The sequence below is a fragment of the Coturnix japonica genome, chromosome 3, assembly GCF_054131305.1.
Source record: "Coturnix japonica strain WE chromosome 3, WE-NBRP24, whole genome shotgun sequence".
NCBI classification, from domain to species: domain Eukaryota; kingdom Metazoa; phylum Chordata; class Aves; order Galliformes; family Phasianidae; genus Coturnix; species Coturnix japonica.
The window spans coordinates 77,203,308-77,228,205 of record NC_140665.1 but is presented as its reverse complement, the minus strand read 5'-3'; the positions used below and the strand labels follow the sequence as shown (position 1 = coordinate 77,228,205).

General features: G+C 39.5%; 1 protein-coding gene and 1 long non-coding RNA gene across 19 annotated transcripts in view; one reads left to right on the top strand and one right to left on the bottom strand.

Annotated features, from left to right (window-relative positions):
- Positions 1–16,019, bottom strand: part of SLC17A5 (solute carrier family 17 member 5) — a 43,543-nt gene extending 27,524 nt beyond the window's left edge. For all 18 annotated transcript variants that reach the window (XM_015859063.3, XM_085543754.1, XM_085543752.1 and 15 more), the window contains exons 1-8: positions 15,786–16,019; positions 11,893–12,089; positions 10,301–10,534; positions 9,318–9,405; positions 6,529–6,615; positions 5,184–5,302; positions 3,858–4,016; positions 1,490–1,622 (exon numbers count right to left, since the gene is read on the bottom strand). In XM_015859063.3, the coding sequence (XP_015714549.2) occupies positions 1,490–1,622; positions 3,858–4,016; positions 5,184–5,302; positions 6,529–6,615; positions 9,318–9,405; positions 10,301–10,534; positions 11,893–12,089; positions 15,786–15,846 (1,078 nt within the window). In that variant the 5' untranslated portion in view covers positions 15,847–16,019. The remainder of the gene's footprint in view (positions 1–1,489; positions 1,623–3,857; positions 4,017–5,183; positions 5,303–6,528; positions 6,616–9,317; positions 9,406–10,300; positions 10,535–11,892; positions 12,090–15,785) is intronic.
- On the top strand, positions 16,010–24,898 carry LOC146761513 (uncharacterized). The gene is made up of 2 exons (XR_014944884.1): positions 16,010–16,096; positions 21,311–24,898. It is a non-coding gene; the product is annotated as an uncharacterized LOC146761513 (long non-coding RNA).

Genomic DNA, 24,898 nt, shown 5'->3' with positions numbered 1-24,898 from the left:
TATATATCTACTTCTTTTTCTGTTCACTCTCACAAGACAACTGTAAAACTTCAGAGGCTGCAGGCTATGTTCCCAAGTATTGTAGCATTTCATCATTGTCTTGCCCACTAGATTACACACCTCGATCTCATAGTCACCTCAGTTTTTGTTATTTATTCTAGACTAACTCCTTTAATTTTGTCAATAATCTTTCTTCTGAAGAATCAGAGAAGGCACTAAATATTCCACCAATGTCTACAAGTCATAATTTCTTAAATGTTAAGTGAAACACAACATTTATGATCTAGTAGCAAAGATGACCATGTTTGATGTAGACTGTCATCTTGCTAAGATTACATTTAACATGAGAAGACATGGCAACTAGGGACAATACATGTGAATGTGGATTCTCATAACATTAAAAAGTTGTTCTTATTTGGAAACTAATTACTACTTCAGATCGAGGGACAGTTTACATCAACTTCTGTCTATTCACATTTGCTACAGCTGTTATTACCTTTTACCATAATGCTACAGAGATTAATATACTGCAGTACTTAGGTTACACTTCATTATATTTTTAGAAAATTCACCAAGATGAATTCTCTGTTGCCTTCTTAATGACTAATATTAAGTGCACATAAATGCTACACTACTATTGAGGAGTTCAAAACTCCTTGGTAGGAAAAGAAACACATTCCAGTTTTCTGGGGGGGAGAGGGAAGAGCAGGATGGATTTCACGTAGAATAAAAAGAACACACTGCTCAGAGCCATCAGTCCAGCAGCACTGTATTTTCTGTATCCAAACCACACATTGCTGTTTCTACAGTGGTACAGTCATGGTTCTGTTTTTAAGTCATGTTCACCACCAACAGAGTTGCATAAAATCTATAGTATAAAATCTATTAGTAGATCTAAAAGCGTATATTTATCTAAAAGCATAAAATCTATTAGTATTTCTGGATTTCTCATTGTGACTTTCACTAATACCCTCCTCTATACTCGATTCCCTTTTTGAACCCTTTGTCAGAAAGAGTATCAGTTGGGATTTGGTTTACTTGCTTTAATTTTTGAATATGTATTTTGAGTATTTCTATAGTCAGTGGAAAAGTCAGAAGAAAAAAAAAAGCACCTTTGGCCTGAGGGCTGGGCAGAGTTGAGGGTAAATCACGTCCATCAGTTAAAACAGCACTAAACTTTACAAGACAAATTATATAAATCAAAGGCAGTCAGAAAAGTGTGAGTGAAGCTTAAGACATGGGAATTCAAAGGAATACTATGTACTAGAAAACAAGGTGATGCCAGATTACTAACCAAGCAAGTAGATGCCTAGACACACTGCAGCTAACCTCTTCTACTCCCTATTTAATTTAATTGAAGAGCAGCTCCTTTTCAAGACGCATATAATCTTATCTCAGAACAAACTGCCACACTTCTCTTTCAAAGCTTTAACTTTTCTCAGACTGGTCCCATGGTGTGTTCCTAACTATAGACAATCCTTGCACTTACCTATTAGGGTAAAACACTTGCGAACATAAACAGTGGAGAAGCTCTGTGTTTCTCGTAAATGATCAGCAATTTGCCCAGACAGAATTATACAAAGCCAGCAGCCAAAATAAGGTAGTGCAGATAAAAAGCCATTCTGTTGAGATAAAAAGAAAACACGGTTAAAATACTAAAATGACAATTCAGTGTGCTGAAAAATCATTTGACTTGGAGCATTAAGGAAGTCTGAGTCGGGAGCGTCAAAACCATCCATCTGTGCAGCTACAGCTGGTTTTACCATAAGAGAGAAACCTACGGATAGAAAAGGCAAAGCATTTTAGTTACTGATGTGTAAACTCTTGGTTGTGTAACGTAACCTGTAACTACCAATGCAGCTAGCTGAAAAACTCAAAGGTATAAATCAGCAACTGGGATCAGGAAAAAGGAAACTACGCAAAATATCGTGTGGTCATGAACTTGATCATGCAAATTATTTTGAAACAGCAGCTTCAGATCAGCTATGGCACAAGCTACTTAAACTAAGTGCAAGCAATAACTATTAGTTAAGGAGTATGTGATCACAGATTCAGTACTTTTAACAGTATGTTATCCCACAACTATATGCTGACACATCTGATACTGGCTATAATTGGAGACCAGATAAAGAATTAGGACTTTCATTAAATTCAGTTTGAACATCCTATGGTCCTATTATTCAGGATCTGCCATTACTTACACTGCAGTCACCTGCTGACTTCCCTTTCTTTAAATAAGAGTTGTTTAGTAGTGACTTCTGCCTGAAACTGCATGTTTTTCTTCTGAAGAAGGAAATAAAGAGTTCTACTGAGCAGCATAGTAGAACTTTAACTAAGCTATGGTTAAAATCAGGTACCTGGACGGATACTGGATAGAAATACTTTAACTTTTATTCATTATTCTACAAAGTATATTTGGCAAAGAAGAGGTAAGAGCTTTCCTAGGACTTTTGAATTGACACAAGACCGTGAATATGTTCATGGTCAATCATGTTCACGGTCAGCATTCAAATACACGGCTTGCTGGATTTCAATGCTAAGCTTTCAAAAGTAGCAACTAAAATTCTGACAAATATAAGTCTCAGTAACAACAATAACAAAGCAATTTAATTGAAGCACTGTGCAAAGATGGAGCATTGATTTTAATGGATCCATTTATTATAGGATGAAAACTGGTAGATTATGCAGTTGCTGCTGTAAAGTGTTTTAAACAATGCAACTTGCAACAAAACGTGTTGCAGAAAAGCTAGGCCAGTGCTATCTTGCAAAATAGGGTTTTTGGTTTTTTTTGTTTGTTTGTTTGCTTTTTTAAAGTGTCACAACAGACAGTAAAATGAAGTCACTCCAAGAAGGAGAAACATAACCCTTAGACATAGGAAATCATTTCACAACACAACCTGTTGGCATTTAATGTAGTGAAGTCTGACACATTACATGCACTGAGTGCTGTGGTAATACACGCCTTTAATAGATGCTTATTCAGATATTCCCTCAGGAGGCTTAATAAGGAACCTAAACAGCTATTTTTTCCAGCCATTTTGTAGCAGGCTTGACTACAATCTTCTCTTATAGATACCACATATTCTCCTCTCACAATTGTTGGAAGTACCTCTTTCTTGCACAGTGTGCACTTTGCCCTAAACTAGTCTCACATTAAACCAGGAAAGGCTATGCTAAGCTTCAATTTCATTGAAAAACCATTATTCTGGTCATTATAATTTTGTTTCATCCCCTTTACCTTGTTAAAGTAAGGTCTTTAACTTCTGCTGCTCAACAAAGAAAGAAAATAATTATTTGGAAGGGGATTCGATGAGACTGAAGTGTTATTTTCCCCATCTTTTTTTAAAACTTTTACAGTTTCACTTATCCAATGATACTCTTTATTTCCAATTAAAAGAAAAATAGCACTTTCCATGAGTGAGCAAAAAAGTAGATAACATTTCTGAAGCTATAAAACAAGCTGTAAGTTTTAAGGCAATCATGCAAACCAAGTAGCAGAAATATTTTTTCTTACAGTTACTATTTTGTAATAGAAATATTCTTTTTTGAAATATAGTTTTAAATGCATCTTCAGACAGAAAAATGAGTCAAAATGCTACTGCCAAGCAAAACATTAAATAATGTTTGAAATCCAATGGAAATTTCAATGCAGATATAGCCTTGTAGACATTGCTGCTTAATTATGGAGAATTATTTCACCATTTCCAAATTAAAAAATTACATTCAAAGTTTCTTAAACAAGTTAATATAGTAACTATTAAGTATGGTTAGTTATTACATCTGTATAACAATGTATAGTTATTACAACTATATAACTAGTTAATTATAGTAACTATTATCTTAATTATTTATCTCACCTCCTCAGCATTAAACCGCAGGATCTCCTTCATGTATGTGGGTAAGAGTGTGAGAAGTGTATAGAAAGTCCAGTTATAGGAGAAATGGGCTACAACAATAGCCCAGACTGGAAGGGATGTCAGTATAGGCCTCCAGGGAACAGATTTCTGTGTAGAAAGCTAGAAAGCAGGGAACAAGAATAAAAAAAAATAAGAACATCAAGATGAACTTTTAATGCAGATGCCATTATCCTACACAAATCTATAGTGATCACTCATTCAGAAGGGCACAAAGTGAGTTCACAGAAACAGATGCATTAAACAGCAATGATGAAACAACTGTGTTACTTTCTCACTGAATCACAGAATTAACAAGGTTGGAAAAGACCTAGAAGATCATCTAGTCCAACCATTACCAATACTTCCCAGCTAAATCATATTCATCAACACAACATCCAAACTTTTCTTGAACACTCCCATGGTTGGTGACTTCACCACCTCCCTGGGCAGTGCATTCCAATGCCTGACTACCCTTTCCGAGAAGTAATACTTCCTAATGTTCAGCCTGAATCTCCCCTGGCGCAGCTTAAAACCATTCCCTCTAGTTCTATCATCAATTACACGAGAGAAGAGGCCAACCTCCAGCTCATTACAACCTCCCTTCAGGAAGTTATAGAGAGCAATAAGGTCTCCCCTGAGCCTCCTCTTCTCCAGGCTGAAGATATACTCATGCACGTTACTGCTATTAACTACAGCAACTTAAACCAATCACTTTCACACTTTGTAATGAGAATTTTTAAAAAAGTATATGGATATAATATATGCCTTCCCTTACCATGATTTCTTTCCTCTTGTTTTTACCATAAATGATTGAATATTTAAAGTCAGTCCTCATGAGTTTGGCTGAATCTTAACTCAGACAACTTCACAGCTTAGAAATGTGTATTCCCAGTCATAGGAAAAAACTAACAGAAATTGTCTCATAATAGCATTTCCAAAACGTTTTCTCTACAAATAGTAATCTCTCTCATCTCTAACACAGAAGATTCATGTTGAGAATGTTGTTTTACAGATTTTAAAGACATCATACAGGTCTATTTTTGGTATTAAAAAAAGCTCAAGTTGTATTACTTGTCATTAAAATAACACCACAATAATAGCTGTGACAAAAGCCTTGCTAGATTAACAATTTTTCTCATTTACACAATCACGTATTTTTCTTTTCTTGACATATCCTGTCTTTATCTCAGATTAACATTTTTCTAGACATCAGAGCATTATGCTAACAACAATACTTGCGGTTTATGTTATTGCTTAAGTAAACATGATTAAAATAATTTGCTATACCTGGTCTTTTAGTGAAGAAAGAATATATTCCCTTTCAGCATGCGAAATACGCTTGTGAGTTTCTGGTTTATTGCTAACCAGCCACATCCAGAAGAAGAACCACAACACACCAAGCGTACCTGTTATTGGAAAAAGATGGATGAAGAAGTATGAATAAAACCAGAATCAATTCTATTGAGTGAAAAATATTCTCAGACAATTTAGAAAAAAAAAAAAATCAATTAAAATTATATTAAAGTATTTGGAAAAACCTTCTCTCTACTTACAAACAGTAGCTCCCCCAAGTGGCTTAACAATAGAGTAAGTAGCAAAGGATGACTACGCAGGAAAGGGATGTTTGTTCTTTTTTGTTTTGTCCTCCTCTCTAGGAAATGCCTTGTAGAGCAAGGAAAATGCATACACATACATACTGTATTTTCATCCATCACACAGAACAGCCATAAAGAATATAGCTCAGACAGAGGAATTTAATCTCAAAAAACCCTTTGCATGCATACGTGCAGAGTATCACTATACATGGCTTATCTGATGTACCAGCATTTATTTTCCATTTTATGCAATGTTTCCAGAACTATCATTTGAAAAAGTTAACTTTTCAATAATCAAGCCAAATGAACTGTACTTTTACTCAACAACCAGTGTAACTTTTTGCATTTTGTCTAGTTCCGTTTCCTTCTTTTTTAATTACACAAAAATCAAGAGCATGTTTTGATGAACTAAGTGTAAACTTTCTGTTTTATTCCGATTCTCTTCCCTATGCAGAACATGAAACAGCTTAGAAATGTAAACAGGCCAATAAAAAGCATCAGTTTGATCTATGACATCTTATCAGAAAATTTATTGTGTTTGAGCTCCTTCTAGAACATAGCTCACAGTAAACATGCTATGCTTTGCATTTTGGACATTCTTTCAGAGTTCCTGTGACTGCTAGAGATTTTACACATAGTCTCTATTTAAAGCAGCAATAACTTTTCACATGTTATTTCATGCAGAGTAGAAATTCACTCCTGGGATTAACATTATTAACTCAATTTCACACTTCAAGTAAGAAATTCCAGCCTGTTATTTCTGTGTGGAGGGAATGCTGAAAACATTTGACTTGTACCAGCTTTTGTTCAACTTGGAGAGACACCTTTGCTCGCTGGAAGCAAAGCTTACATATCCATGCAAAGGAGTTCACTTGCTTTAAATATCTTTAACTTCCCAGGAGGAAAAGAAATGACAGCCCGACATGCCAAACATATTATTAAAAAAATTAAATAAGTTTCATACAGGAGGTTTTAAACAACACACCGTGACTTTCAGAAAGAATATGGATTATACCTTTAATAATAAAAACCCTTACCAAATAGGTAAAACACGTAAACCCAGTTCATATAGTAGCAAATTAAACCACTCAGTGGCAGAGAGACAACAGTTCCCATCTGTGCACCTAGCAGAGGAAAGCAAAACAAAGTATAAAAACAATCATTAGTTCATCATTAGACTCTTTAATTTGTTTTTTCTCACTTTTATTTTATTTTCCTGCAAGAAAACATGCAGGTAAGATTTGCCACAACCACTATATGACTGCCATTTCATCACCTAAAGGAAAATGGCACAACAAACTGCTTTGTCAAGTCCAAAGAAATGGAGTCACAAACATCCAAAATAACAATCAATGAGCAATAAAAAAAAACATTTATGACATGTTCACCTCCAAACAAGTGGTGGCTGCAGTACATTCAAAACAATAAAGCTCAATCAACAGACACTGTTGACTAAGCTGACCACAGTACAATTATGGACTTCAAAAGGAAGGAAGGGGAGGAAATAATATTCTGAAGTTATGAAATTAATTTGCATTGCTTATAATTCCTACTAGCGGCACTGAAACAGGAACACCAGAAACAGGAGCTAAAAGGTATCCCTATAACCAGTAGGTTCTAATTGCATAGTCCCTAAATTTGGGTGTGTAAGACCAGGCAAGGAATGGAAAGATTAGTAGATTCCAGTTCAGATATTAGCAGGAAAGAACAGCTCTTGAATAATAATTGAAGAAATATTGTTGAAAGGGTGGAGGTGGTGCCCATACCGTTTAAATACTTAAGAACACTCAACTGGGGACAAACATAAAAGCTTATCTCTTTATATTAGTTATACAATTGCTTTTCCAAATCTAATTTCAATTCAGAAAACATCAGATTATGTTAATATGTTGGCTCCCTAGATACCATCTTTTTGGAACAGTTTTTGTTCGAGGCAGAAAGCTTCAAACACAGAACAACAAAGCCAAGTGCTTTGTTAAATACAATAGTGCTTTGTTAAATACTCGTCAAAATAACAATTACATACAACTCTGTCACTTGCTCCCTTGGAAAGTCAGTACTATCGTGTCTTTCTAAGCTGCAGACCACATGACTGCCAAGCACGGAAATGTGAGGTAAAGGAAACACTTTGCTAAGATTATGCAAGATGCCTTGTCCATCCATGCCTGTTTACTAACAGTTGTTCAAGGCCAAGGTCTCTTCTCACTTCCACTTTGGAATGCGGCTTCACAAAGGAACAACTGAAAAGCTCCTAAAGCTAAAAGCAATAAGTGTCAATCCCAGCCATCTCCTTGCTCTCCACTTTTGTGTGCTGGCTCTCACATGCAAACTTTTTTTTTAAAGCAGATTTAATTCACTAGTGTGGGAAAAAAACACAAAAAGAGAAGAAACTGTCTGATGGACTAGGTGGGTTAAAGCGGCTCATGTGAGGGTCTGATGAGGGCTTGAAATAGCATACAGGAAGGAATGAGGCATGTGGCTAGAAGGGAAGTGTAAAAATGGGAAGATAAAAGGACTAAGGCTTCATTCCTGCTGGCACAACTGAGCTACCAGACTCACTAGAAACTGCAGCTGGTGCTTACATGGTATCGCCCTGTCTTCCTCATGAAGCCCAGGTCCAAGTATTAATCTGCCACAGAATTAGTTACTAACAGCAGAAAGTTAAACAAGCCATTAACTGAATTTAAAATTTGTCACCCTTAGAGAAGAAAAATATATTTGGAATGGTACATTCAGAAAACTGCATTTTTCACTTGTTCCACATGGAGTGGATTGAGACGTGTGTGAGACCAGTAAAACTTGAAAACAAAAGAAGGCTCAGTGGGTTGGGGCAAGAGCAACTCATCCCGGAAGCTCAGGGTATAATGCAGGGTGTGACTGATTAGAGCCACTGTTTAAGAAAGAAAAAAGCTGATTATCTCATCACAAAGGCTATGGGAGTTAGCCTTTGTTTTGAACAAACAGCCCCATCATCAGTTGAGTAGATCAATTGATAGTGTAGATGTTTCTCCCTAGCAGCACGTGAATGTCTGTCCCTTTTAGATAGCTAGGCCAGCACCGGGGGAGTGAATACATGACACAGTTCAGAATATAGCAACTGAACAATCTAAAAAATAATTCTGAAAAGAGCATCAGGTTTGAGCTGCCTTCAACCCACATACTGCTTCCCAGCAAGTGGAACTGCCCAGCAACGTGACTGTGAGCATATACAGATGAGGGGAATCACACTGATATTGTGATTGAACTGGGTGTTGTAACTTCTAGACCTTGCAAAGCGTAAACTGTATCTGTCCTATGTTATCGGTATATGCTGTAAATCAAAAGTTCTATGTAACATCAAGTATCTTGAAGAAGTAAACTTTCTATGAAACATTACATCCTCCACACATGGAATGCCTAAAAGAACATGGTACTGATCTCTGAATCTCCAACCAGTAACTTGAAGCATTACCGAGAGCTTCCCCAAGTTCCTCCCAAAACACCTTAAGAAAAAAAGAAAAAAGCCATATGCTGTGATTCTGCCCTATTTTGTTTCTACTATTGTATCTCCTTTGTTCACAGTATCTTCTATTAAGCAGCTTCACAGTAACTCTTTGCACCGCATGATACTGAAGCTTGAAGTTTATACATCATTGCAGATGAATACCTTTTCTCAAGTCACAAAAAGCGAAGATAATGAATGCAAAGCAAGATTTAACTCAATGCTATGCCGTCCAGATTAAATCCTGATTAAAACTGATAATATAAATCCCTTTGATTTAAGTCAATCCTCCCTGTTAGTGCAGTAAAAAGGCATAATCCTGTTATTAGCGTGGGAATTTCTCACCTGCATATGAAATACTGAGAAGCTTGCTGCGTTCCAGGGGAGGAGCCCAGGAAGACCACATTGAATGCATAGCTGGGAAGGTAACACCCTAGATAAATAAAGAATCAATTCTGTTAATAAGCAGCAGTTTTATAACTTCTTTCAAGTTTTCATGTTTCAAACTGTATTTCATTAAAAAGCAGTAGTAAAATTTGTTAGGCTCTTGTTTAGAATGAAACCACTTGGGGAAAAACAAACAAAAGAGCATGCAGTGTAAGAGAATCAAGAAGCAGAATCAATTTCTTCTGCTTTTGGTTCCGTATATACTGGAAAAGCTTCAAGAATACAAACAATACTCTTTTGAGCTCCTGGGTTCTGACTAAATAAGGATGGATAACTTTAGTTTTGTCTTACGTGTTCTTACAAATAAAAATAAGGTGTATTTGTTAATTATTCAAAAAAGTAAAATTAAGCTACTCAAAATAAAACAATCCATTTACTCTACAGCATACCAACATACAGACGTGGGTCTACAGCACAGGCCATATGAGGAGAGGCTGAAGGAGCCTGGAGAAGAGGAGGGTCAGGGGAGACATTATTGCTCTCTATAACTTCCTGAAGGGAGGTTGCCGTGAGCTGGGGGTCGGCCTCTGGGGTTGTCATTAGTGATAGGACTAGAGAAAATGGTTTCAAGCTACATCAGGGGAGATTCAGGCTGGACATTAGGAAATATTACTTCTCAGAAAGGGTGGTCAGGCACTGGAATGGACTGCACAGGGAGGTAGTGGAGTCACTGACCCTGGGGGTGTTCAAGGAAAGACTGGATGTTGTGTTGAGGGACATGGTTTAGTGGGAGCTATTGGTAATATGTGAACGGTTGGACTGGATGATCTTTTAGGTCTTTTCCAACCTTGGTGATTCCATGATTCATGGGGTCTAATTCCTATGATTTGTCACTACATTATTCAGATATATTTTCAAGTTACATGGAGAAAAACAGTTACCTCTCCCAGTCCTTCCAAGACTCTGACAGCAATGAGGTAGCCAACTCCCAAATCTGCAGCTAATGGAGTAAGCAAGGTGAACACAGAGGTACCAAAGATGCCAAACCCCAACAAGAGCTTCCCTCCGATTTTGCTTGCAAGATATCCACCTGGAATCTGAGTAATGATATAGCCATAGAAAAAAGAACCAAGGATCCATCCCTGAGTATCAGCATCCCAAGGATACTTTTTCCCCTAAAAGAAAAAACAAAACCCCAAATACAGTAAGTTCAAAATAGTTTCTCTGACCATATTTTATACAAATTTACTCCTTTTTAATCCTTCATGCTTAAATCACAAATCTTTAATGGCCTTCCCCCTAGGGAGGCAATCAAAGTTGCACTGAAAGCTAATTCAAGTACTTTACATTGAACAAACATATCTACGTCAAGTACAAAAACCATCACAATATTAAATGTAAGTCCTCAGATGGTTATCCCTTTCTGAGCTATAAACAACTTGGTTAAGTGATACAGGTACTGGTTGTGGGGATGTGTCTTCATGAGTGTGGATCTCACTTCTGTATCACAATGTGGACGTTTTGTCAGACCCTGAAAAAAAAGGATTTTCCTGCAGAAAAGTTATGGAGAGAAAAGCAAGAAAAGAGATGCAGATGTCTTTAAATTTAAAATGAAGAAAGAGCAGACAAGGACAGGACTCACAGAGATATGTGGAAGAACAGAATAAGGATGGCAGAGTGAAGGTGAGTCTAGCAAAGGAGTCAATAAAGGCAAAGATAATTGAGATAAGGAAGTTAGAGTCAAAAAGAGGACACCAATCATTGCCCAAGGAAGTGGTTTTCAAGTTTAGGATCACTTCCAGAAGTCTTCTAAAAGAGCAACATCCATTTCACAGAAGCAATGACAGAGAAACTTCTTCCCATTCAGCACGTGGTTATTATTTGCCCACAATAAATAATAAATGACCTCTAAACAAACAAAATGAAGGCAAGAAGAGGGCAAGAGTGCTCATTAATAAACTTAATTATGATGTGAGATTTACGCAGGTCCAAACCCAAAACCTTTATTTGATGTAACATTTCATAGCTAAGAAACATGATTTTAAGGATTACTGCATGGGAAGTCAAGAGATGAAGGATACAAAGACAAGAACCATGATCTGGGAAGGAGATCAAAGAAGCAACATTATTATTGCACATTAATTTGTAATAAAATTTTATGCCATCAAGACAGCAAGAAAAACAGGTAAATACAGAGAGCCAGGTGAGTTCCAACACACATGTAACACTAATGGTTGATCACTGGCATACCATAGTGCATCATAATAGATCTATAAGGTCAGATCAGCCAATTTGTAAAGGGCAAAGAAGGAATATGCATTAAAAAAGAAAACACCATAAGCACAGCAATTCAAAATCAGATGGTTACGTAAAAGACATGTTTTTTTCTCAGAATTGCTTTAAAAGAACCACCGTAAGGGCCATCTGGTACAGATCAGCCAGTTCTGACAGTTAAATATGTGTCACCTATTGCAAACTTTATTAAAAACAACTTCATGTGCTACGTTTCAGAACAATACGTTCAAGACCTCACCGTTGTGTTGCGAGGAACATTTATGGTGGAGGAATGCTCTGGACACACATGGAAAGTTGTATTCTTTGCTAAGCTTGCGTTAGGCTCCACCATGTCCACCAGAGCAACGCTTAGGTTCACACGTAATGCATACAGAAGGAAGAACCCAAAAAAGGCCAGCAATGCCAGGTTGTAGCGAGCTGAGCAGCATGCACGGACTGAAATGAGAATAAAAACGAAGGCTTTGTTTTAACACAACCTTACAAACAAGCAAAAAATAAAAACAATTAAAAACAAACAAAACAGAACAAGTGATATATATATATATATTAAACTAATAATCTCAGAAATTTATGGATTAGAATAAATAAATCAAGAAAAGTTGATTTGTTCCAGTCTCAAGGGGCATTTCAACAGGGACAGAGGGCTGGGGGAGAAAAATAACATCCATTTTTTTGCTGGAGTACAAAACAAAAGTAATTCTGGTTTAGGCTCCTGGCAGCTATGTATACAAGCGTAAGAGCTGCAGTGGAAGGATTGGTTTAGAAACATGGTTTTGAAAGCTCCCTTGGAAAATACAGTAATAATTACTCCAATTGGAATTTCATGTAAAAATGAATAAATAAAAAAACAACAAACCAGCAAACAAAAAACCGACAACAGCAACAACAACAAAAGAGAGAGAGAGAGAAAGACCAGTGAGAAGCTTGATATATAACTGAAAAAAAACCACCATAGAATCATGAAGGTTGGAAAAAAATTACCATCAAGCAAAATTGTCACCCCATCCCCACCATGCCCACCGAACCACATTCCTCAGTGATGAGGAACATCTCCACGTTTCTTGAACATCTCTGGGGATGGTGACTCCATCACCTCCCTGGGCAGCCTGTGCCAATGCCTCACCCACTGTTTCCGAGAAGAAATGTATCTACTATTCAAGCTGAATCTCCCCTGGTGCAGCTTAAGGCCATTATCTCTCATCCTATTAAAATGGTTCAAGATGGACAGAAACTCTTATGGTAGCATTAAAGAACAGCCAATGAGACTCCAGACAGTTTTCTAGGACAAGTTTTCCTTCTATAAATTTGTTTATAAAGAAAGGAAGCACTGCCAAGGCACTGCAGAACAGCAGCAGCTCCCAGATGCTCACTCTTGCCCCTCTTCAACAATTGAACGTGTCAAAGGAAAACAGGTTTTAGATTCAGCATTAAACCTGTACTGCAGCATTAAGATGACTATCAGCCATCTGCAATCAGCTTTCAGACTTTGCACAGTCATAGGTATCGATTTCCTCTAACAGCAGAACACTGCAGCACTTGGCAGAGATTGCCTGCCCATGCCAGGAAGTCTGAAGCAGAGCCAAGCTGCATCTTGGCCAGCACATCACTGGTGGCCATAGGGAGGCTGCACACAAGCACACTTTGTAGTTCTGCAGATACTCTTTGTAAACAGGGGATGCCTGAACCTACAATGTTGAACTGTTCAGAAAAGCCACCAATTTACACTTACAGTGATGAAACTACATTAGAAATAAATAAAAATATATAACATAAGAATACAAAACTCAGGAAAGACTGGGGATCAGCACTTATAGACACTGCGACAATTTATAGCCACTGTTTCTTTAACTATTTAGCATTGAAATTCTGAATAGAACAAGTAGATCTATGAACAACGGGACTCACTAGAGCCCAGTCTGCAGCTGCAGCATGTCTCTTGACTACGTTTTCTGATCTCCAATTCTTCCTTATCCCAGAAACAAGGAATCCTTGGCTGTAGGGGCACCAACAGAACCTTCCTACACAACTATAGTTTACATGACAGTTGTAGAACACTCTCATTTTTGAGGTGTCTATCCCTGATCAACTTTAGCTGAAGTTCACTATTGTTAATGCAAGTTGTTAGAAGGACAGCAAGGCAGCATTTGTTCTTTCTTTAGTAAATGAGTAACGTGATAGGCTGCTAAGCAAATACATAAAGCGTCTTCCAGACCAACAGTAATGACAGGAGCAGCATTTGAAAAATAGGCTTATCTTGCTTTTAAATGATACAAGTGACAGCAGCCAATACTTTATTGCTTGCTTTACAAAAAACAGGCACCAAGAGCAGGAGGTACTTACTGCACAAAAACAAGTCGAGCCCTCCATTACCTTTTATTGTTGTTTAAAATACAATTTCCTTTAAATCGACAGTGTATAGTCTTCAAATCAGTAACACTGAACATAATCACAAGAAGAGCTATTTAACCTTCCTGTTGTTGTACCCGTATTAGGTGGGGTTACACAATAACAACAGAAGGTTTAATACTGTACTATGCTGTAACCTTCCTTGGAAGCACAGGTTAACTGGAACATCCATTACCTCTGGATGCCTCTTACTGGTATATACCCCAGAGAACAAGCTCCACAACATAAATATCTAAGAACTTCAAGCCACTAATGTCTTTTTTCCCCCCCTGCTGTAAATAACTTATCACAAAAGTCTAATGAGCACACATCTATAAGGCTGAAATAAAAGTCTGCTAAATTATTGCTTCCCTATCTTTCCACCGAGTCTATCTGCAATACTTGAGAATATGAGGCCACATTAAAGGAACAGAAGATTCAAGAAGATTCTAAATGTGTTTCCCAAAGTCATGCACCTCCTCAGAACATCACCATAATACTGGCAAAGGGATACCACCATCACCCCCCAAAACTTCATGATATTGAAGATCTTACCTTGACTGACAGCCTCGGGTCCTACATCTAGGGATAATGCTGATTGTAGGGACATGTTTTATAACACTGAAGCTCTAACTGAACAAGAGTGTTAAAGTGCAGAATTAGGTCTATGCTGAAGGTCGCATGGCAGTTATAGGAAGTTGCTTTTCTACCGCATTTTCCTTTAGGGTGAGGTACATCACAACGGATTGTGCAAGCCCAAGAATTTACTGCTTTGGTAAATGACCTGAACTCTTAATTCCCCACTGGCGCTTTTCAGTTATTTCACTGTACTCCATATCTCAGAAGCACAAACAGTGCTGTCCATACAGCCTGTCCTGGGAGAGCCCACAGAACACCCTGATCTGCCCCAGCATGACTGGGCTCTGACCTTTAATGATCCTCTTCTCACTTTCACATAATCATAGAATTGAGTTGGATGGGACCCTTAGGGGTCATCCAGGCCAGCTCCCCTGCAATGAACACGGACAGCACTGAGAGATCAGGTTGCTCACAGCCCTGTCCAGCCTGACCTTGAGCATCTCCAAAGATGGGGCATCCACCACATCTCCAAGTAACACGTTCCAATGTTTCACTACCCTTGCTGTAAAAAACTCCTTCCTTATATTCAATCTAAATCTCCCCTCTTTTAGTTTGAAACCATTTCTCCCTGACTACACACAGCTAAAGAATATGTCCCATTCTTTCTTACAGGATCTAAACAGATCATGAAAAGCTGCTCTCGGGTCTCCCTGGAGCCTTCTCTCCTCTGAACAGCCCAAGCTCTCAGCCTGTCCTCTCAGTGGAGGCATTTCATCCCCCGAATCAGTGTCAGACTATATCCTGATGCTATGCCCTACACGCCCTCCCTGTCCCCTACAGCCAGCTTCTTAGTCACGCTCGCTCTTGAAGCTCTGCCGCAGCCTCAGCAGCGAGGCCAGCGCTCCGGCGGGCACAACAGCTGGGCAGGCACCGACCCTATTTACGGCTATTTACGTGCCAAGGAAACCTGTGGGCTGCATCTCCCCGTCACCGCGCTGAGAACGAGCCTTCCCTCCCCGGATGGCGGGGGCAGGGCACCGGCCGGGCCCAGCCGAGCCCTAAGGGCGCCATGGCAACGCGACGCCGTGGAGCTGCGCCCCCTGCCGGTCCCGCGGCGGGGCACGGCCGGTGGTGCTGCTGCCCGCGGTGCCGCCCGTGTTATCTCACCCGCGCCCAGCTGGGACTCCTTCAGCAGCGGGGTGCGGTCTTCTCTCTCTTCGGGCTCCATCTCGCTGCTACTCGCTCGGCGGCAGCCACTGCAGAGAGGCCGGACCGCGGCTAGCAGCGCCGTAGCCCACCGGCAATGCACTGCGCTGCACTGCGCTGCGCTGCCCCGCCGAGCCGCGCTGTGCTCTGCCCCGCTAGCACCGGGCAGCGGCCGCCGCAGCCCGGTGATCACGTGATGGGGCTGACGGGCGGAAGCGGCCTCAGACGGCAGCTCGGCGCCGCTCCAGACGCGCCCTCTGCCGCCATGTTTGGTGAGGGCTGCGCTGGGCGGGCGGGGCGGGCAGGAGGAAGAGACTGAGTGAGGGCGGTGTGCGGGTATCACAGTGTCACAGTATCACAGTGTCACAGTCTGGTGTGGGTTGGAAGGGACCTTAGAGATCATCGAGTCCAACCCCCGGGATTCGAGCCTCTGTGTAGCAGAGCGGCACTTCTACCACTTGCACCACAGGGGATTCGAACCGGTGTATATGGGCTCGTTTGTCCTTGTGGGGAAAAGTGACTCTTATTTAGGTCGAATCTGCACCAGCCACGGAGTTCTCGGTGTTTTCATCCTTCCCAGGACTTGCTGATTCATTGCTGAGCACATCTCCCCCGCTGAGAGAGGGCATCTCCCTGGGCAACCTGAGCTGGTAAAGGTGTATGTTTGGTGGCCCTGCCAGGCAGGGGGGTTGGAACTACGTGATCCTTGAGGTCCCTTCCAACCCGGGTCATTCTGTGATTCTGAGAGCCACTGCTCTGAGTGCAGCTTGATTGCAAGGCTGCAGCCACAGGGCCAAAGGGTGACGTCCATAAGCACAGATTGAGCAGTGTGTGAGATGCACTACATCAGTCTACTGGAAGGTGACTCTATGTGTAGATTTACATAAATAGGTGGTTTGCTTGCACCCAGTCAGTGCTGCTTGTTGCTTGTGTCCTACTTTACTTGTGCTGCATGCCCAATGTCAAGATTTTTTTCTATTTTCTGTTTTCCTTTCTTTTTATTTTTAGAAAGGGATGCTATTTCTGTTTAACCACTGGCTGCCGGCACTGTTGGCTGTGGTTGTCTGAGCCAGGCTGGGGAGATGAGGGACAGCAGTGCACAGCAGCCTGCATCCCTTGCAACCTGGACCCGAAGCGTGATGAAGAAGAATAGCAAAGCTCTGAGCTTCTTTTGCCTACTCTCAACCCGGTGTTTCACGTTAATGAAACTGAAAAGACGCTGCAAGTTGCCTCACTTTGAGCAGCAGGTGGCTCCCTTTCCTCTGATATTTGGCTGGAGAAAGGAACTCTTGCCTCCTTCCTTCCTTCCAGTGCCAGGGCTCATTCAGCAGTACGGGCGTGTTTCTGCTGTTCTGTCATAGGAAGTGGGCTGTTTTCTTTTATTGCCTGTTTTAAATGGTTTAACACCGTATATGGTAAATTGCCATGGGTTGCTTAGGAAATGAAGATAGAAAAAAGGCCTGGGAAAATACATCAGTGGCGCTAACCTGAGTTGCAATGTTTCTTCATGGAGAATTCTGAAAAGTTATGAACTTTCATTGCTTTTTTGTTACTGATACTGTGAGATCCCATCTATGAAACAATGTTTTAAATGAGAAGTAGAAGAGAACAGAGAAATACAGCTTTGGCTGTAAGAATTAACTGATTTTTCCTAAATAACTGGAAATGACATAAACAGAGTTCAGTCTTCACCCAAGCAGACTAAAGATTGAACTGTTTACTTTACAGTTGTCTAACTCTTTTTATGCTCAGTGCAGTGTTGCATGGGAACTGTTAAGTCACATCCTGAGCCACTGAGTGAGCACCTGGAGAAAGGACCCAGTCAATCCTGGGAGCACAGGTGAAGGCAATTCAGCTGTGTGATCGGAAGGGGTGGACCCTGGCTGCACCTCTCTTAGACTTCGTTTAAGGGCTGACTGCCGCTTGTGGAGTCTTTTCTGGGAGCCTAGATCTTCAGAGATGGGCGAGCACTTTTCCTTTGAAACACTGTTCTGTCTGCGCTAGTCTCTTTGCTGTTACACTCCTATATTGCCCTTCCACTGCATTAATCTTTATGACTGTAACAAGTGCATGGCATTTTTATATTTCAAATGGCTAATAAGGGTATTTATGTCTTAGAGAATTTATATAATGAAAGAATATTAAGGTGTCTAGTCTATTACACTGGAACAAAAACAAATGAATCAAATGCATCCAAGCAAAGAATGTATTGGGCTTCCCATGAAAGAAGAGGTTACAGTCAGTTGAAAAGGAAAAAGAATTCTTCTGCTATAAAGCTGAATACAAAATTATTACTAAATCATGCGTATGACAATGCTGACCAAATCAGAATTGGTGTTTGTGACTCTGGCAGTAGAGTGTGCTTTCATCTGTCTGAAAATATTCTGTCTGTGCCAAGTGCCTCAGGGCTTCCTGTCACCTTGGCTATCCTTGCTTGGAGTTCTGCATCAGAATGAGAGACCATTATCATGGCCACTCTTCCTATCACTGGCTTGGAGAGGCAGTCCATGCAATTTAATTTTGGATATTGGCTGTGGCTGCAGAAAGCTTAGAACTTTCCACAAGCAGCATTGCTTTCAGTGGGAAGAGAGGCAGCATGTTTTGCACCCTCTGCAAAGTACTCCTCTGGGTTATAGGGCAGTGCTAGACTAGAGGCAGAGAAGTGACTTAGGCTTGGCATAGCTTAACTTGTAGTGCTGTGGTAGCCAGTTAGAGTATCTGAAGTAAGTACAGGCAATCTTGTTGTCTAGACTTCCTTACTTTGAGGTGTTCTTCCCAAAGGAAATACAAGAAGGAATGACTCTGGACATTTCTAACTAAACAGCTTAGGCTGTTGTGCTCAGGGCACAAACCAACATGGGAACAGGAGGATTCTTAGTTCTCCTCTGTCTGTGGCAGTTAGTTGTGCCTCTGAAGTGAATTCTGAACCTCAGGCAAGACAGCGCACTGGGGCTTTGTGAAATCTTTCTTTTTAACAGTAGTTATTTCCTCATGTGTAAAAGCTAGGAGTGTCCTTAGGGAAAATGAGTGATACCCTGTCAGCTGGGTATCAGCCCCTCAGCCCAGTGGACAGGTTCTGTGAGTTGCTGGTTAGTGGCTTTAAACGCTTGGCTGTGGATATATGAACTACTCAGTTATATGTGAGAGTTCACTAAGAAAAACAAGTCTCTTGTCAGCAGATTTATAAAATCATAGGAATATTTATAGTTTGTCAGACCAGTGGTACGTTTCCCACAGTATCCTGTCTCTTACATTGAGATGGAATGGAGGAAGGACTTGGACATAGTAAATATAGGTTAATCCATCCTCTGAATAGTCTCTGTGTGTTCCAATACACTGTCTGGTGACTTACTGAGCTGAAAGTTATACCTTTATGCTCAGTAGTCCCTAAGAGATTTGTCTTTCCTTATTTTACACTATCAGTTTTGGAAACTATGTAGAACTCATCATCAAGGAGCTCCACAATTGAACTATCTCCTACAGAAAGGGGATATGCTCTCTAAACCCTTTGTGAAGACTTTTCTCTCCTTATTCACTTGTCTGGTCATAGACACGTTGGGCTTTAAGGCATTTTAGCAGTGGAGTGTCAGGTGCTAAAATATTAAGTCTACAGATTTGAGAGAGTATCTTATGAATTCCAATGGTGTCCATAAATGTGGACTCATCCACAGCACTGAATCTAGTTAACTTGAAATTATGTCTGATAGTGCAGGATCTCCTAGACTGTTTGAAGGAATAGAGAATGACTGTGCTGGTTTTCACCAGCAGATGTCTAAGGAGGTTATAAATAAGTCTGAAGATTCTCAGATAAAGTTTACTGAAGATGGTATTTAAGTATGCCTAGAAAACACTTTTGCTGCATAAAAGGCACTTCTCCCTTTAATGTTGGCTTGAAAAATGTTGAATTTTGAAAGAGTAAATGTGATGTTTTGGTTTTTTTTTTTTTCCTGATGCAATTATGTAGCTCAAAATTAATCCTCCAATTAGTCATTCTTTGTTCAAAAATGAAACCTAATTTGTAGTAATTATCATGGAGCCATGGTATTATGGAACCATTTCAGTCTGATGGGGCTTTTAAAGGTCATCTAATATTTTTATAACAGATTCAGCCTGCAAATGTTTATATCTGAGAGATGTACATAAAATATACATCAAAACATTACATAAAATACAGTAGGACTTGGGTTTAAGGCATAGGAGCCCACTTGCCCTGCAGAAGTGTCAGGAAGAGCTGGAGGTCACCCTGTGGAGTCTGACAAACATATACTCCTGCTAATAGATAAACAACTGATTACAGTTAGCAAACCTGCTGTAGGTATGCTTGATGTAAATTATGGTTGTACCTCACTGGGGGAGCCAAAAAAAGTGTTGTTACAATATGTAAATGCAACTCTGTATTTCCTTATCACAGAGTCTCATGTTGGTTGTATTATGTGCTATAAAAAAGTGGTTTGTCCTACTGTCAAAATATCTGCTCCCTACACAAAGGGAAACAAAGACAAGAGGAATGACTGTAGTCATGCAGATAGCCTCCTGGTTATTAATTATGTGATTTTAATTAAGATGAAAGTACATGAGCATTGCAGTTAAGCATAAATAAAATGCAGCTAGAAAATTCTCTTTCAGATGTAGTAAGGAATATAATTGCAAACCTTTGAGCTCTGTACTGTCAGGTTTTGTTGTCCTTGTCCTTGAGGTTTTTAAGACCCTTCTGGATAAAGCCCTAAGGAACGTTTCCTGACCTTGATGCTCACGCTATATGGGCTGCGGAATAGGCTGTGTGACCTCCTGAGCTGCCTTGAGTTTCCCTGTGGTCCTGTAACCCTTTTCAGGAGGGAAAGCCATCATCGTCATCGTGTGCATTAGATGTTTTAAATATAGGTTTTCTTTGTTTGAATGTGTTTGAAGTAAATTACTACTAAGGAATTAGATGAGGAGAAAAGAACAAACTCCCACAAATGCTGTTAGTGGTTGGGCAAATCACAGAGTGAATCTTTAGTCTAAAAGCATGGGTAGGTGGCCTTACAAAGTTGTCCATTACAGGACATGTTTCAGGCATACTACAGGAATTTCCGAACGTTCTGTTGCTGCAGTAAGATTTGGAAAGATACAGCTCTTGGGTCCGCACCCTCTTCATTTAAATAAACACAACTGCCGCTTTGGGTGGTTGGCAACTGAACAGGCAGTTGCTTTTTTGAACAGCGTGAATGAATTTCCTATGGTGGCATTTCTGAAGGGCTGAGTTTATTTAGATGTTGGCTTTTTTGGTGACCTGAAACACGAAACCTTTACTCAAGTCCTTAATCACCCTGATTGGACACCTCACCACCCCCCTTTCCTGTAGGCAGTGTGTGGCGAGAGTGAGTCTTCAGGGAGTGCAAGCAGTATTTACTTATGTCTAAGCTAAACATAAAGTTTTAGGTAAGTTTTATAAATAGTTTGAGTGTCTTTTTTTTTAATCATTTTTAAATCACTTGTGTCTATAGGAGCTGTTTTAGCCACTATAGAGACTGATTCTGCAAAGGACAACTTGTGTAACACGAGACTGTGATTGTGATATGGATGCCATCTAAAACAGACTGTTCTTCTATGAGATTTTACCTGCGTTATTATTGCCTACCTACCTCTGCTCAACAGCTATTTCTTCATAATAGCTGGTTAGTTTGAAAGTGAAGGATGTCTTTTTCTGGAAGAAAAGGTTGGAATTTGGTTAAATAAAAAGACAAACTAAACTTAAACATAGTTTTGGCCTTTGGCCAGTTCCCAGTGAGAAAGTTTGTTCTTTATTTTGAGGGAAAAAAAATAAGCTGTGTGCAGGAGATCATGTCCTAGAAAATTCTTAATTTCTCTTTTTTTTTTTGGTAATGCTGAGATAGATGAAACCAGGGCTGAAATAATACAGTCTCCACTGTTGTTAGGTGCTTGTCTTTCCTTCTTGTCAATTGTGTCCAATTCCTTTCACAGCTCTGTCCTTTCTGGGGTAGATTCTTGTTTCTGTGTATGATTTTGGCCTCTTGGCTCTGGAGCAACTTCATGGGTTCTTTTTTTGTCCTATCTCTTGGCAATCACCTCGCCTGAGCTGTGTATCGTGGGAGACAGCATTTCAAATTGCTGTACCTCTATGCAGCCTGGTTACGTGGTTTAAACTTTCAAAAAGACAGTCAGGTTTGATGGAAAGACGTAAAAATCAACAGAAGCCGCCACTTTCCTTGGTGCTACGCTCATGAAGCAAATCTGCCTCTATCAGTAGCACAGGCCTCATTTCCATCTTACCTTTGATCGCTTCTAACTTCCAAACACCTGTTCTTTCTACACTTTTCTTCTAAAGCTTAGTGTCTGATTTCTTTTTATTCTCACAAAAGTAACACAAAGGCCTCTCTCAGCCTTCTCTTTAGTCAAAATATGTATCTATTTAGGCTGTTAGTTTAAGGCATTGTCTACTTGAATTACTTTTTGAATTACATTGTCACTTGAATTACTTTTGTGTAAAACGTGGGAAATCAGGTTTATCTTTGCTTTGAGTTGCCTTCAGGTCGGTCTCCTTTTAAAGAGAGGCTGCCTTTGCCTACAAGAATACACAGCAGTCTATAAAACAGGCTGCTGTGTGAACATCCCCCTTTTTCCCCCCTCACTGGGTGACTGCAGTAAATAACCAGCACAGAAACACACAGTCATTAAAAATGTCAGGTTTTACATACGTAATTAGAAGTGAAGTTATGATGTACAAACGCATGTACTGCAGCAAGCAGTGATGTGCTACTACTCCATGATGGCGTGGTGGAAACTGGTTTTAGAACGAACTTTTTGAAGAGCTGCAGTCTAAATTTACACTTTAACTGTGGGATCTGTTTTTTTTAAACTGAATCAGTGTTAATGTACACTAAATTGCTTAATAAAAATGAGTTTTTCTTGGCTGTTTCAGCAGTGTTTACGAAAAGGAGGTGGGGATGGCACTGACCTTTCAAAAACCCTCCAAAAGTAAAGGGAAAAAAGGGCGGCTAAGATAAAATGATTAATAGGGATTGGTAAAAGTGATTTCATCATACATCACTGTAAAAAAAAATACTGCCTTAGGGCAACAGATTATTTTTGAGGACAACTTGGCATCGTTTATAAATGTTTGCAATTTCTCTCACTTTCTCTGAAACAGCACAGTTATGCATGTTTTAGCTTGTCCCTGCTGTGTGGCTGAACATTTAACAGACAAAAAGAATGAAGTTGTAAATACTACTGTTAAATAAAAAGACACCATGTGAATGTGTGTCCTAAAACCAATTCCGCCTATGTATCTTATCTAAGATACAGCATATTAGTCAGAGGTAATGGGCTAAAGGCAGCAAGCATCACAAGAAAGCTGGCTCTTCGTATCAGAATTTCAGAGATTTGAGTGACATGGAGAATAAAATCCTAAGTGAGTTCTGACCCTGCTGAAGGCAGTGATTTCAGTGCCGTTCATTTCTGTCTGCTTTGGGGAGACCCAAAAAGGAAACCTGTCAATTCAGCTGCATGTAGAAACCTGTTCTGGATACTACAGTTACCTGTTCCATGGACCCTCAACATGTCAGCAACATTTGGTTGTGCTTCATTGTTGTTCTATGAGAACCATCAGTCGCCAAGCAAGAACTGTTGTTTTGGGGAAAAAATGGGACAGAACCTTATATTCACTTCTGTTTTCATAGAATCACCAAGGTTGGAAAAGACCTAAAAGATCATCCAGTCCAACCATTCACCTATTACCAATAGCTCCCACTAAACCACATCCCTCAACACAATATCTGCTCCTCTTCTAGCTCTGTGCCAGTGCCAGGCTCACTTTAAATAGACAACCTGTAGGCCTGTTTTGTGTATGAACAGTTTTGACCTGTTTTACATGATTCTCAGCCTTTTTGTTCTAAGGGGAAATGTGTCTCCAAATAGTTTATTATTAAAACTTAATGATTATTTTCGATGATTTGGATTTTGTTGAAATCAAACTTTTCTGAGTACTGTTACAGTATTAAGTTGTTTTATTTTCCCGAACACCTGGAACAATCTCTGTTTTTCAAGGTTTATTGAAATTCTTCACAAGTCATTCAGATAATGTTTAATGTACCCTATTAGAAGCTGTTCTTTCCTGGAGATTTAAAAATGTTCATTGTTAGCAGCTACTGTGTAGCAAATTCCTTTTGGTATTTTGGTACTCAACAATTTGGCTTGGAGAAGCTTAACTTTGGAGGAAATGTTGGATGAAAGATTAAGCTTTTATTTTTCAGCATCTACTTTGCTTTAGTGACGGGTTTTGAAATAGACAGTAAATACTTACTGTAGATTTTCTCATCAGACCTCCACATTTCCCACAGTATAATTTTATTATTTCTTCCTTCATTCTCCATTCCTTTCAATCTTATTCCTAAAAGTAAATCTCTCGCAACCTTACGAACTTTTAGTCCTCATACCTTTATACATTTGATGCATTTCATAAAAGACAGCACTTAAGGATTTGGGGGCATTTCAAAGAACGCATTTAATATAATGCAATAATAACAATATTTTCAGCTTTGATCATGTTTTTGGTGGATACGATTAAGGTGTATATACAAGTACTTTATTAACACAAATGTTATGGAAGTATAAACACGTAATTCCAGGATAATAGGCTCTTTTTATGCTGTATTAATTATAAAGAAGCTTTTCTTCTGTTTGAACATCATCACTGTTTGCTTGTTCTCATGCCAGCCTTGAACAAACACAACCAAAACCTGGTATCATCAGACAGACCCTGAGCCAAAACTTGTACAAATAAATGTGTCTTTTTAGGCTTGTTTTTTTGAATTCTCATTGATTGCACTTACGGTTATCTGATATGCTCTGGGTTAGTGATATATGTATCTACTTGTCTTGACATCCTTTTTAGTCATTTAATATAAAGTACTTGTACAATGGATTTCACCTGACTAATTTAAAAGGCTACTTGTAAATGTCTTCTCCTTCGGATCTGAGTATTGTAATGTGCCATGTAAATCTGGTATGAAAAGCGCTTGTTTCTCTCCATTGTCTATTCAACAAATCTAATAAAATGAAGACAATTGAACCCA